The sequence below is a fragment of the Equus asinus genome, chromosome 29, assembly GCF_041296235.1.
Source record: "Equus asinus isolate D_3611 breed Donkey chromosome 29, EquAss-T2T_v2, whole genome shotgun sequence".
In the NCBI taxonomy this organism is placed as follows: Eukaryota; Metazoa; Chordata; class Mammalia; order Perissodactyla; family Equidae; genus Equus; species Equus asinus.
Window position 1 is genome coordinate 45,166,952 of NC_091818.1, and position 14,405 is coordinate 45,181,356.

The window sequence follows — 14,405 nt, forward strand, 5'->3', positions numbered from 1 at the left end:
TCTTTTGCTATTACACATTTCTAATTGGAAAATATGCAACTTGAAGTACACATCTGCACACCTCAAGCACCACATGACCGGCCCGAGTGCCAGCGCCCTGCATACCTTGCTGGTGGAGGCCTTGTAAGTGGTCTTCAGCTTCTGAGAAAGCTGGCTGGTACTGTGACTGGCTGCAGAGACAGAGTCAACAATCAGAGACAATCATATAACCAAAGAGTCACAGAATTTGAGAGCTGGAACAGACTGGAGAGATCAAATTTCACCTTGCATTTCACACAGGAAGAGAGGGAAACCCAAGGGTCCCTCTGTCCACACTGACATGGAGACGACGGCAGAGTTGGAACAAGAACCCCAGCTCTCTAGTACTTCCTTCTTCCTTCTATACCCCTATCTGAAGTACGTATTTCAAGTACTGTTGACCACAAAAAGCCAATGAATCTGTGTCCTTCATTAAATTCCCAATTACCTCCATACATAATTTTAAGGGCAACCCTTATGAACATTCCATCTTACCTTTTGTTTTGAGTTGGCCCTTACTCAGTTCTGCCCCATCGATTGCTTGTCCTTCAGCAGTTAAACGTTCATTAAGAGTCTCGATTTCTCTACGCACTGGGAATAAAAGATTGTTTTCAAAAGAATAAAATATGTACTTTTTATGTTTAAATATACTCACCACTTTCAAAACTTGAGCACATAAAAATGCAACATATTAGTATTGTCTAAACAAAGCCATGAATAATACTCCAATAAACAAGATCCGTTTATAGAGTTCTCAAAAAACTCAAGACATCATTCCAAAAATGAAAACACTAATGCTCTTCCTATACTGGGAAGACACTCAGCTATCAGAGTTCTCAGCAGGGCTCCTAGATTTCAACCCAGCTCATTTCCTTTGTACTTTATTCTAATACATTTAAAACATTATTCTGATACTGTCCAAAACTCAATGAAATATTTACAGTCTAGCTGAGAACACTGAAATTGGGGGAAAAACATACAACAAAACCTAACTGTTGCTGCATGGCACCACAAGAGCACCAAGTGAAGATCATACAAAACAAAGATTAAAAATTCAAGGAAAGTTATGAAAAATGAATAGGAAGTACAGAATTACAGGGAAAAAGAGAAGAATCAAAAGGAAGAACATCAATCACAAAGAAGAGAACGAGAGGCACACTGAGGGGAGTAAGACTAACAGTGTGAGCACTTTTCTCCGCATCAGGCCCTCTGGAGCAAGCCTGTGAGACTGACGCTGTTATCCTGCTCTCATCCACCCTGCAGGGATGACGAAAGAGACCTGGAGAGGGGAAGGGACTTGTCCAAGGACACAAGATACTGCAGCGACACAGCAGGACCCTGGTGTGGCCATAAATGCACTCGGTGCTAAGGCTAGGAGCCTGCCACTACACCACGTCACCTCCCAGGACTGTCCAAGATCTGTTCAGGCTACAATGAGGCGAAGGGTTTGAGTGAAAGCACAGAACGAGATCAGTTAGAAGGAAGGCTGAGGGCAAAAGGCTCTGAACAGATCCAGTCTAAGCAATTTCTACTATATCTCACAGGCAGTAGGAAGCCAATGAAACCCTAGGCACCACAGTGTAAACTCCAAGCACCTCCAGCATTGGGAATTTGTAATCCCATAGTTTTTCTTCAACAAATTACATGAATTCACGAAACAGAAGACCTTAGATCACAATGGAAATTCAATAATACTTGGGTCGTTACAACTCTGATACTTAAAGAAAACCCTTAAAATCAGATACAGTACATGGTACCTAATTTTTATTTATAAAAACTTCGAATAATTTCTCCCTCTGTAAATTTTCCATGTGGACTTACAAGGAAAATCCAATATTAAAAAATTAAATTTTCCAATAGCAAAGTTAAAATAACATAGGATTACACTCTCTTCACTAGTGATCCAAACACAGACTTGGTTCTAGAGTGAAAAATATTTTAAAAATGCAAATATAATTTATTAGTATTCAATGTTTGGAATCAACTTAGATAACAGCATGACAAACCCTAAACACAAACCCTTAAAAATAACAAAAATTGGAAAGTAATGGAGCAGTGAGAGGGGTAAAGAAGGTCAGGTCCATGTCCTAACATTTTACAGTGAAGCATGAATCCATGTGGCCTGAAGTTGACAGAGCTAAAAACAAGTCGATTATTTAAGTTTAAAAAATAATCACGAGAAGAAGCAAAAAATGGAGAAAACGTTTTCCTTTATAGAGTGGGATGGTCAACAGATGGGGTGATGGTAGATACCTTTTCTTTTGATGCTGCTTGATTCTTTAAGCAAAAGAAGGCATGGCTTCTAAAATAAAATTTAAAAAGAAAAACTAAAGCCACAATAATTAAAAATTCTTTTGATTTACCTTTAACTAATAAGTCAAATAGATAATACACATTTTAAGAAATTCTCAAAATACAGTATATTTTAAAGAAAAACATGAAAAGGTGTTTTCTCAATTTACAGTATACTTAGTATAGGAAAAGTTATGAGATGCATTTATTTTTCATAAAATCATAATTTGGATCAGCTAATGGGGTTAGCAAAATACTGCCCATCCCAAAGATAATCTGTGAACATGTGACCTCTGTGGCAAAGGGGCCCTGCAGGTGTGACTGAGGTGAAGGACCTCAATGGGGAGATCACCCTGCATGACCCAGACGGCCCATCTTTCTCACACATCCTTAGGAGCATGTCACAGATGCACTAGGAGGACTCCAGCTGCTGCTGACAGCTTTAAAGATGGAAGAGGGAAGAAACGCTTTGAGCCAAGGAAAGTGGCAGGCTCCAGACACTGGGAAAGCCATTAAGAAGATGGACCTCTGTCCTCCCGCTGCAAGGAACTGAAATCTGCACAATCCAAGCAAGCAGGAGACAAGATTGCCCCTCATGCCTCCAGAAAGGGCACAGCTCTGCCAATACAGTGACTTTAGTCTGGTGAGAGCCCTATCACACTTCTGACCAAGAGCTGCAAGACAGACATTTGTGTTACTCTCAGCAACTACGTTTGTCACAGCAGAATAGAAAACAGGTCAGTGGTGAATGTCTACTCACAAATCTGACTTTCAAAAGATTTCTATGGATACGTGAAAAGTTATAAAAGTTTATTAAGACAAGAGATACTCACATTCTAAGTTTTCAATATAAAGGTTTTCAAATTCTCTTTCTATTTGTCCAAACAGTTCCAGAAGTGTACTGCGAACTGAGGAAGGCAGTTTAGAATCCTGTAAAAAGGAAGATTTTGTTTAAAATGAATGAATGAATGAGAAACTCTGATACCAAGTACCAATATACTTTTTCCAAAGTGAATTATCATTTATCTTAAATTCTTATTTTCTATCTTTACGTATTTTATTTCTTATAAAGTCATGTGCTGCATAACGACATTTCGATCAATGACGAACCGAGTATACAATGGTGGTCCCATAAGATTAGTACCACACAGCCTAGGGGTGTAGTAGGCTATACCACCAAGGTTTGCGTCAGTGCACTCTATGATGTTCACACAACGAAATGGTCTAATGATGCATTTCTCAGAACGTATCCGCACTGTTAAGTGATGCATGACTGTACATAAAACACTTAAAGAACTTACAGTTTCAAATTTCTACAGATGAACATAAAATCAAGTTGTATAGATGGTTACCCAGGATAATACGGGATTCAAGAACAAGCACTTCTTCAAAATAACATAACGTTTCCTTTTACAAGGGAGGAAATAAGCCTACCTTATTCAAAAACTTCCTAATTTTTAGAGAAGGAAGACAGTTCCCATAAACGAACTTGTATTCTAAACAGCCTTTAAGTTCTATCATATGGTCTTATAAACTAATTTTAATAAGCTATATACTAATAGAAGATGTGCCTTTATAGAGTTCTCATGTCCAATGTACTTCAAGAAAAATAAAGTGGGTATTTCCTCTAACTGTGAGTAAAACCTAAGATTGTTGTGCTGGGGGAAAAATGAAAAATCTCACCTGTAAGAGCAAAATGTGCATCAGTTAAAGGAAAACATAAACGAGTAAGTTCCCAGGTACACCACAACTTTCACGGCCGTGTGCCTTTGCACACACTGCACATCGCTGGTCCTGTCTAAACCTCATGGGAAGTCAGCGGGAAGCAGCAACATCTTGCTGCATTTTTAGGAATGGTCACACAGGTGAGTGGCGTCCTTGGCACCAACTGTGTTCAAAGCATTTACTTTCCGGACACTGCTAACAGCAGGACACTGATCCAGTCTACGTCCTACTCTCCTGAGAGCATGGCCTGTGGAATGTTTGTATGTGTCCCTCCAAGCACTCAGAGTATTTGCAAACAAAATTCTTAACAAATATTTCTAAAATAACGTTTCAAGACTTAACTTCTGTCAGTGTAACTCTCCAAGTCACTTTTCAAATTTTTTATGCAGCACAAACTTTTTGATGTTTAATGAGTTGCAAATAAAAAAAAGATATACAATGTTTATTAAATTCCTTCTCAGACTAACTTCCAGGAAAACAAATTTTAAACAAAATGATCTAATGATATAAGCATTTTAGCAATATGTTTTGAAATAATCACAGAATGCTCAAGTAAATTTTACAATCTACTTAAAAATGTATGTGAAGCCACTTGTTTAAAAACTGAATCTGGTGGAATTGATAATATAGCCTCTCAACATCCCTCTAAATTACCAATGAAAAACACACAAAAAAGAAAACTTAAACTAACAATGAAGAGTAAAATAAACCGTCACAGTTAATGTCTAACACGCTGTCGCCTGCCTGAACCCTTGGCACATCCTCTTCTTCTCCAGGCCATATTCTTCCTGCCCCATCCAGTCAGCCCTCCTCACTCAGGTCACTTGTGAGAAGCCTTTCTGACTCCTCCTACCAGGGCCAAATCTCCTCTCACATGTTTCAATTCCTACTCACCGATATGCCCATAATGATTAAGATCCTTATTATTCATCAACTGAAACATTACATTTACTTGAACAGTAAATGCATTTTAATATAAAATGTGACTGTAATGGGAGACAAAGCTCAGATGTCCATATTAACTTCACTTGATAAAATAAAGACAATCAAGAAACAAAAAGTGCAGTAACATGAGAACTGTTTCACTAGAGGGCAGTGAAGCCAAGAGAGAGCTCTGTACAAAGTTCCCTCAACCTCATCGAAGTTCATCGTCCAGCACCATCCAACTTCACAGACCATGAAGTGAGAGGTGTTGACCTTTGAGTATCACTGCAGAAAATTCAAGACAGAAAAGCTACTATGATTCAGTAAAGCTTTTAAATTACCTTGCACTGTATCACGTCAGCCCATACAGGACGCAGGAGGTCTGTTTTCAGGCTATAGTAAGTGCTCTGTGCATACACAGAGCAGCAGTCCTCTGCAACAACAGACCTCCCATCCCCACATGAAGCACTGCTTCCTAAAATACTTTTTTTTCCTCTCCCCAAAGCCCCAGTACATAGTTGTGTATCCCAGTTGCAGGTCATTCTAGTTCTTCTATGTGGGATGCCATCACAGCATGGCTTGATGAGAGGTATGTAGGTCTGCACCCAGGAACTGAACCAAGGAACCCTGGGCCGCCAAAACAAAACTCACAAACTTAACCACTCAGCCACAGGGCTGGCCCCTCCTAAAATACTTTACATTCACAAATCTAAGACATATAAAATTACCATAATAGCTCGCTCACACTACTCTTCACTTTTTTTTGATACTGCTCTGCAACACTAAGAAAGCATTACTGTAACCTTGTCTAGAAAGTAACGACCTGTTGTTCAACTCAAATCCACCAGAAATCGGCCCTCTGTATTCTTGGATCCCTCCACCTACGCCTACCATGCCAACTGCTTGCATCAAATACCATTGCTACCGTCCTCCTGCTGCGAAACCAGGCAGAGCACCTCATACCAGCCACTCTAGGAAACTGTACTCATCAACAAGTGAGCACCATCAAAGGGACGCTGGAGATGCCAAGCTGGGCTGTCTTCCTGGCAGAGTTCTGAATGACCTTCATGAAAGGTAACCCTGAGATGCAATTACCTACTTGTTCTACATCACAATGGAGGACAGGCACACAAAAGGCCAAGAGAAAAAGGCATTTACCTCACATAGGTGTTAACTCTGGAAGATGCTAGCAAAGGAGGTAGTAAAATTTTCACTGCTAGAAATGTAAGTAAATCTAACAATCAAAAAAACGTATCTTAGGGGCCAGCCCCATGGCAGAATGGTTAAGGTCGCACGCTCTGCTGCAGGCGGCTCAGAGTTTCGTCAGTTCGAATCCTGAGTGCAGACATGGCACCGCTCATCGAGCCACACTGAGGTGGTGTCCCACATGCCACAACTAGAAGGACCCACAACTAAAAATACACAACTGTGTATCAGGGGGCTTTGGGGAGAAAAAGGGAAAAAAATAAAATCTTTAAAAAAATGTATCTTAGATGGTTTACCTGCACTATCCAATATGGTAGCCAATAGCCACATGTGACTATTTAAATATATGTTAATTAAAATTTTTAAAATTCCTCACACTAGCCACATGTGGCTTGTCACTCCCATATCTGATACCACAGATCTAGAACATTCCATCATCACAGAAGTTCCACTGCACAGCTCTTGTTCAAATATTCACTTTCCTAAACATTATGGGCTAACTTGTGCCCCACCAAACTGATATGCCGAAGTCCTAACCCCCAGCAACCCAGAATGTGACTGTATTTGGAGATGAATTAGTTCTAATTGTAAAGGAACGAACACAAATTTATAGGTATTTATATTTCTATATTTATATTGTAATATATACATATACTTAAACAGGTATTAGATATATCTATAATTTATTTTACTATAACATACTTTTATTTAGGTTTCACAATAATATTCTTTTAAAAATCTAACACATTTTCATCATAAAGGAACTACATAAAATATTAGCAAAATATCTTGATCAATAAAATACTAGTTCATTTAATCAAAGAGAACATAAAATTATCAGAAAAACATACAATGTAATAAACAGCAGACGACACACTCACCACAGCAGACAGGATAAAGCCAAGGAAAGTCACTACAAGATGTGACTCCAAAAACTCTCCAGGGAACAGAAGGAGATCATTACAACTATACCTGATTCTCTTCTTGAGACTATCAGACAGAAAACCTAAAACTGCGCTGTCAGCTCACCTATACAAAGAATAAAAACTGTCACACTCACTTTTTTTTATTAAGTATTGTAAAAACATTAACCTGGGAATCGAAGTCTATCTCTGTGTTGTATTTGACAGTTTTAATCAGTTTATGGGGAGAAGAGTTTGTTTTGTTTTTTGGTAAGCCACACTTTTTCTCTGCTTTGGAGACCTATACATACTCAGCTATTTCTGGAACATCACAGTCAGCATCTTCACAAGAAGACACTGACCAAGCACTAACTTACTTGTCCTTCTAACATTTCTCTTGGCAGGCCTGTCCTCTCCTGCTCCGAGCTGTTAGTTCTTCGTATAGAAAGGCTATGAGATTTGCGTTTCTGTTTTGCTTGGCGAGCAGTTGAACAACTCCCGCTTTCTGTGGGCATTACTTCCAGAAGGTGATGTCCTGGGCACTCCGGCAATAAGCTAAACAAAAGCAGGAAAACAAGTACATTACTTCTGATATAGCAAATTGAAATGAAGGAAACATAGTGGGCAATTATTACTTTTAATTCCAAACTTTACTATGGTTAACATTTACTACATAATTTAGAATCTGACAAATTAACATGTTTTAAGGTAGAGACCACACAGCCTTTATTAAAGAGGTAATCTCTTAATCAAATTTCACGAACAAGTTTTAAAAACCAAATAGCAAAGGGCTTAAAATAAAGAACAACTCTCCCTTGACCAGCTTTCCCCAGACTCAGGCTACTCCTCAGAGGGAACAAATTCTATTGCACGTTCTAGACTACAGACTCTAGAGCTGTGTAGACTACAGATTCAATGCTGTCCAAGAGAAACACAATGCAATACACATGTAACAGTAATTTTCTAGTAGACAAATTAGCTAAAGTAAAAACAGGTAAAATTACTTTTAATGATTTAACTCAATATGGCTAAAATAATGCCACTTTAGTCAATGTAAAAAACACTAATGGGCTATTTCACAGTTGGTACACTTCCATCTGGGGACTTCAGTGTGTATTTCATAGTCACAGCACTTCTCAAGTGGAACTAGCCACATTCCCAGTGCTGTGATTTGCGGCTGCCATTAGACAGCACAGATGCAGAAGTCATTCAAACCTCTACATAATATAAACATTTTAATTTACCCATTTTGGGACATTATCTATTCATTTCCTGCTATTTTCAATTCCTCCTCCTCAAAGACTATCACTGTAATTAATATAATTTTCAAGTAATGTTTACATGACATTTTCCTTCTTCACCTGCAGACTCACGTTTTAGACGTTACCTGTTTTTTGTTCTTATTGATCCCTCCTTCTCCTAATGTACCTGTTAGTTCGTGTAATTTTAAGTAATATATTTATGTATCTTCCTTCTTCAACTACTGACAGTATCTGTCGATCCTCTCCACCCCACACTTCACTTTGTAAGAAAGGCTACAACTTTCCAACCTTTTCCTGAGTTATCCCCCACAGCCATCCATGTCCCAACTTTTGTGGAGTCATTTGAGAATGATAAATAAGTAAGAGCAGAGTACGTGCCCTTTTGAGATCTTGAGCTTAATGCTCCTGAGATCCGACCAAGTTATTCCATGTATCCAGTTACTTCCCTTTGATTGCTGGGTAGTACTCCACAGTATGGATATACTACAGTTTGTTTAATCACTCATCTATTGCAAAAAGCTTTGGTTCTTTCCAGATGTTTACTATTACAAATGTAATAATATACAGGTTTTTGCACAAACCTGTTTCCATTTCTTTAGATGAATACCTAAGAGTGAGACTGCTAGGGTATAGGGTAAATGTATATTTAAAGAAAATCTTTACTGAGATATAATTCACACACCACATAAGACACTTCCCACAACCAGCCCTAGACAACCACTAATCTACTTTTTCTATATATAAATTTGCCTGTTTTGGCCATTTCATATAAATGGATTCATAAAATATATGGCCTAGTCTATTGTGACTGGCTTTTTTCACTTGGACAAATTAGCGTGTTTTCAAGGTTCATCCATGTTACAGCATGTATTAGTAATTTATTCCTTTTTATTGCCAAATATTCCATTGTATGGATAGACCACATTTTACTTATCCATTCATGAGCTGACAGACATTTGCTTGTTTCCATTTTTAGGTTATTATGTATAATGCCACTATAAATATTAGCATGCAAATTTCCATGTGCATTTGTTTTCATTTCTCTTTTGTACATACCCGGGTACGGAATTGCTGGGTCATATGGTAACTCTGTTTAACCATGTTTAGTTGTTTTAAGAAACAGTAAAACTATTTTCCAAAATGGCTATAACCTTACATTCCCATGAGCAATGATGGTGTGAGAGAGTCTATTCTCTGCAGCCTCACCAGTTTTTGGTATTGTCACTATTTTTAATTTTAGCTGTTCTGATAAGTGTGTAATACCTTGTCACAGTCTTAATTTGCACTTCCCTGGTGGCTAGTAATATTGAACATCTTTTCACATGCTTACTTGCCATCCATATATCCTCTTCACAAAATGTCTCCTCATGTCTTTTGCTCATTTTCTAATGGGATTGTCTGGGCTTTTACTGTTAAGGTTTGAAAGTTCTTTATAAATTCTTGATCAGATATTTGTCAGATACATGGGTTGCAAATAGTTTCTCCCAGTCTATAACTTGGTTTTCTATCCTAACAGGGTTTTTCACAAAGCAAAACTTAAATTTTGATGAAACCCAACTGATCAATTATTTTTCTTCTATGGATCATACTTTTAGAGTCATGGCTAAGAACTCTTCATCAATCCTAACCCCCAAAATTTTCTCCTATGTTTTCTTCCTTAAATTTTAGTTTTATACATTGTATTTCAATTTATGAGCTATTTCGGGTTGATATTTTTATAAGGTGTGAAGTTTAGATCAAGGTTTTTGGTTTTCTTGCTGATAGCATCCAAATATTTCAGCACCATATGTTGAAGACTATCAATACTACGTTGAATTGAGAAAGTTTGGCAGCTTGGTCAGAAATCAACTGGCTATACTCACGTGGGATTACTTCTTGGCTCTCTATTCTGTTCCAGAGATCTATGTATCTATCCCCTCTGCCAAGAACAGTCTTGATTACTGTGCTATTTTGAAATCAGTTAGTGATTCTTATCACTTACCTCTTTCTCAAAACTGTCTTAGCTATTCTAGTTTGTCTTGCCATATTAATTTAGAATCATCTTTTCCATATCTACAAAAATCTTGATGGCATTTTGATAGGACCTGTGTTTAATGTGTTCATCACTTTGGAGGGAAGTGGTATCTTCACCATGTTAAGCCTTCCAATCTATGAACAGTTTATCTCTGTTTACTTAGATCATCTTTGATTTCTTTCCTCAGTTTTGTAGTTTTCCACATAAAAGTTCTAGATGTCCTCTCAAATTTATACTGAAGTTCATATTTTTATTTTTTGACCTTTATTATATTTTTGTTTCACATTAATTGCTAGTATATAAAAATTCAATTAATTTTTCTGTATTGAGCTTGTATCCTACATTCTTGCTGAACTCATTTATTAGTTCTAGGAGACTTTTTGTAGATTCTATGGCATTCTCTATGTAGATTATTATATCATCTAAAAAAAGGACAGTTTCATTACTTCCTTTCTTATCTGTAGACTTTTATCTCCTTTTCTTACTGATCTGGCTAGAAATTCCAATACTATGTCAGATCAGAATAGTTACAGCAAACATCCTTCCTTTGTTCTGATCTCAAGGTAAAAATATTCAGTCTCTCATCATTAAGGATGATGCTTGCTGTAGGTTCTTTTAAATAGTTTATCTAGTTCAGAAAGTTTCCCTCTATTGTTCATTTTCTGAGTTTCATGAATGAGTTAAATTTTGTCATATTTTTTCTGCATCACTTAATACAATCATGCAGCTTTTCTTTTTTATGCTGCTCACAGGTCAATTACACTGATGATTTTCAAATATTGATCCAACCTTGCATCCATGGAATAAACCTCTCTTGGCCTTGGTACATAAGCCATTCTCTGTTTTCTCATTTTGTTTGTTTTCTTTCTTCTGCCTTCTTGTGGGTTACTTGAACATTTTTTAGAATTTCATTTTGACTTATCTATAGCATAGTTTCTGAATTTCTCCTTTGTATAACTTTTTTAGTGGTCCCTCTAGGTATTACATTATATTTTCACAACTTATCACAGTCTACTGATTATCAACATTGTACCAGTTCATGGTAAAGTACAGAAAACTTATCTTCCTCTATGTCCATTTGCCCTCACCCATTTATAACACAATGATCTTAAATATTTCCTCTTGAGAACCACATAAGACAGTTGTGCTTCAACCTTCAAATATAACTTAGACAAGGAATGTCTACTGAATTTACCAATGTTTGCTCTTTCCATTATTTGTTTTTGTTCTTCCTTCCTGGTGTTCCCACATTCCTTACGTCATTTCCTTTCTGTTTAGAGAACTTCCTCTACCTATTACTTTAGGGTAGGTCTATTGGTGACAAATCATGTGAACAATGTTTTCGCTTGATACAAAATTCTGAGCTGATAGTTTTTTTTCCTTCAGCACTTAAAAAATGTGCAACTTCCTTCTGGCCTCCATGGTTTCTAGTGAGAAATCCACTGTTATTCAAATTATTTTTCCACTACAGACATAGCAACATTTCTCTCTCACTGCTTTTTTGTCTTTAGTTTTCAGAGGTTTGACTATGATGTATCTTAACATGGATTTCTTTGAGTTTATCCCATCTGGGTTTCACTAAGCTTCTAGAATCCGTACGTTTATTGCTTGCCAAATTTAGGAAATATTCAGGCAGTATTTCTTCAAACATATTTTCAGCCCCACTGTCTTCCTCCTCTGTTTCGGGGATTCTGATGAAAAGAATGATACATCTTTTGTTAAAGTCCCAGAGGTCCCTGGGGTTCTGTTTATTTTTTTCCAGTCTATTTTCTTTCTGTTATTCAGATTGGGTAATTTCTATTGTTTTATCTTCAAGTTCACTGATTCTTTCCTTTGTCCTCTCAATTCTTTTTTTTCTTTTTTCCTTTTTCTCCCCAAAGCCCCCTGGTACATAGTTGTATATTCTTCATTGTGGGTCCTTCTAGTTGTGGCATGTAGGACGCTGCCTCAGCGTGGTTTGACGAGCAGTGCCATGTCCGCGCCCAGGATTCCAACCAACAAAACACTGGGCCGCCTGCAGCGGAGCACGCTAACTTAACCACTCTGCCACGGGGCCAGGCCCTGTCCTCTCGATTCTGATGCTGCGCCATCCTATGAGTTGTTTCATTTATTGTATTTTTCAGTTCTAAAATTTCCTTTTGTTTCTTTTTTATATCCTGGATTTTCTTCCTGAGATTTTCTATTTTTCATTTGTTTCAAGTGTTAGTAACTGCTCACTGAAACAGTTTTATGATGGGTGCTTTAAAACCTTGTCAAATAATCCTAACATCTGCGCCATCTCTGTGTTGCTGTCGCATGGGTTATCTCATTTAAGGACGTAAGATTCTCCCGGTTCTTTAGGTGACAAGGGATTTTCAATTGAAGCCTCAATATTTGGGATATTATCTTATCAGACATGGAATATGATTTAAGCCTTCTATTACAGCAGGCCTCTGTTGACATTGCCCTAGCAGGCAAAGGAGGATGCTACCCTGTTTCTGCCAGGTGGATATGGAAAGTAGAGATGGATGTTAGGGTTCCCCACTCAGCCTCCATTGACCCTGGGTGGAGGTACTCCTCGTTATTGCCAAGTGGGGTGAGAGTTCAGCCTCTCCGTGGGCCTCCACTCATACCACCCTGGTCATGGGTGTCTCTTACTGCATCCTACATGGCCTCATTACCACCGGTGGTGGTGAAATTCCTGAATCTCTACTAGGTTTCCTCTGACACCACCCCAGCAGAAGAGGGAGGGTGTTCTTTGTTACCACTTACTAGAGATGAAAATCCCAGCTCTTCCTCTGGCCTTTTCTGGTACCACTCTAGAGAGAGTGTTGCCTCAAAACAGCTTGTCAACGGTGAAAGTCTAGAGTCCCCAGCAGGCCTTTGACAGTAAGAGTAGGTGTGGAGAGCTGCAGTGTTCTAATGGTTCTGTCTGGTGACCTGTCCTTTTCCTGGTCTTTTGACTAGAGAGCAGGGTTTTCTTGGGGCTTTTTGTCTGAGCTCTTTGGCACTGCTGGCTTGCTGGGCTCTCCAGGTGCAAGGCTGGGATATATGAGGCAAAAAGAAAACCCAGGGAACTCAGATCTTTGACATTTCTCAGGTCCCAATATACCCAGTCAGTCTACTTTCTTCTCTCCATATTTCAGTCTTATATTTGTTTTATATATAACGTCCAGTGTTTTTAGGGGTACTTAGCGAGAGGAATAGTAAAAGCACATCTACTCCATCTTTCCATAAGTACAAAGCCAAAAACCATCTTTTGTGTCTCAAATTACATATGTGTAGGCCTTGTTTTAAAATGGCAACAAGAAAGTAGGTCTTGCTTTACAACACACTAAAACATTCAAATTGGTCAATTACTTTTCTGTGTTTAAGTTTTAAAATTTGAAATCCATTAAGTTATTAAAATTATTTTCTGTAGCACTAAATAGAGAAAATTAATTCTCGAATCTAAAGAAAGGACACTTAAAAATAGGAATAATTCAGGGCCAGGCTGTTGGCTCAGCGGTTAAGTTCGCACATTCCACTTTGGCAGCCTGGGGTTCACCAGTTCAGATCCCGGGTGCAGACCTACGCACCACTTACCCAAGCCATGCTGTGGCAGGCATCCCACATAGAAAGTGGAGGAAGATGGGTATGGATGTTGGCTCAAAGCCAGTCTTCCTCAGCAAAAAGAGGAGGACTGCCAGCAGATGTTAGCTCACGGCTAATCTTCCTCGGAAAAAAACAGGAATAATTCTTTTTATCTCCAAAATTCTCATTTTTTTAAATCTTTCATTTCCCTCACTTTTTTGTATATTCAATTTGTCAAGGCAAGGCACAAGGCCAACTCAGATTCAAGTGGAGGGCAAAAAGACTTCACCTCTTGCTGGGAGGAAAATGAGAAAGAATTTGTGCCCATCTTTACCCATCACACCTTATTTCACTTACAATTTTTGGTTACATACCGAATAACATTCTGAATCCCTAAAAATATCAGTGAATAGAACTAAACAGTTTTGTCACTTCAAATATTTTGTAGAATAAAATGGATATAAATAATCCATTTAAATTAAACACTCACTCAGAGTAAAATCCACAGAA

At 38.0% G+C, this 14,405-nt stretch overlaps 1 protein-coding gene across 9 annotated transcripts in view; it reads right to left on the reverse strand.

Moving 5' to 3' along the window:
• WDR37 (WD repeat domain 37) overlaps positions 1-14,405 on the reverse strand; it is a 66,576-nt gene that overhangs the window by 41,713 nt on the left and 10,458 nt on the right. For 7 of the 9 annotated variants that reach the window (XR_011499293.1, XR_011499294.1, XM_044762539.2 and 4 more), the window contains 4 exons: positions 7,445-7,622; positions 3,144-3,240; positions 514-609; positions 106-170 (listed from right to left, as the gene is read on the reverse strand). Coding sequence is in view for 7 of the 9 variants with exons in the window: in XM_014856262.3 (XP_014711748.2) it covers positions 106-170; positions 514-609; positions 3,144-3,240; positions 7,445-7,622 (436 nt within the window). In the remaining 2 variants the exon portion in view is untranslated. Of the gene's footprint in view, positions 1-105; positions 171-513; positions 610-3,143; positions 3,241-7,444; positions 7,623-13,094; positions 13,117-13,907; positions 14,034-14,405 lie in introns of those variants that run through there. The other 2 variants (XM_044762538.2, XM_044762541.2) reach the window with 2 other exon arrangements.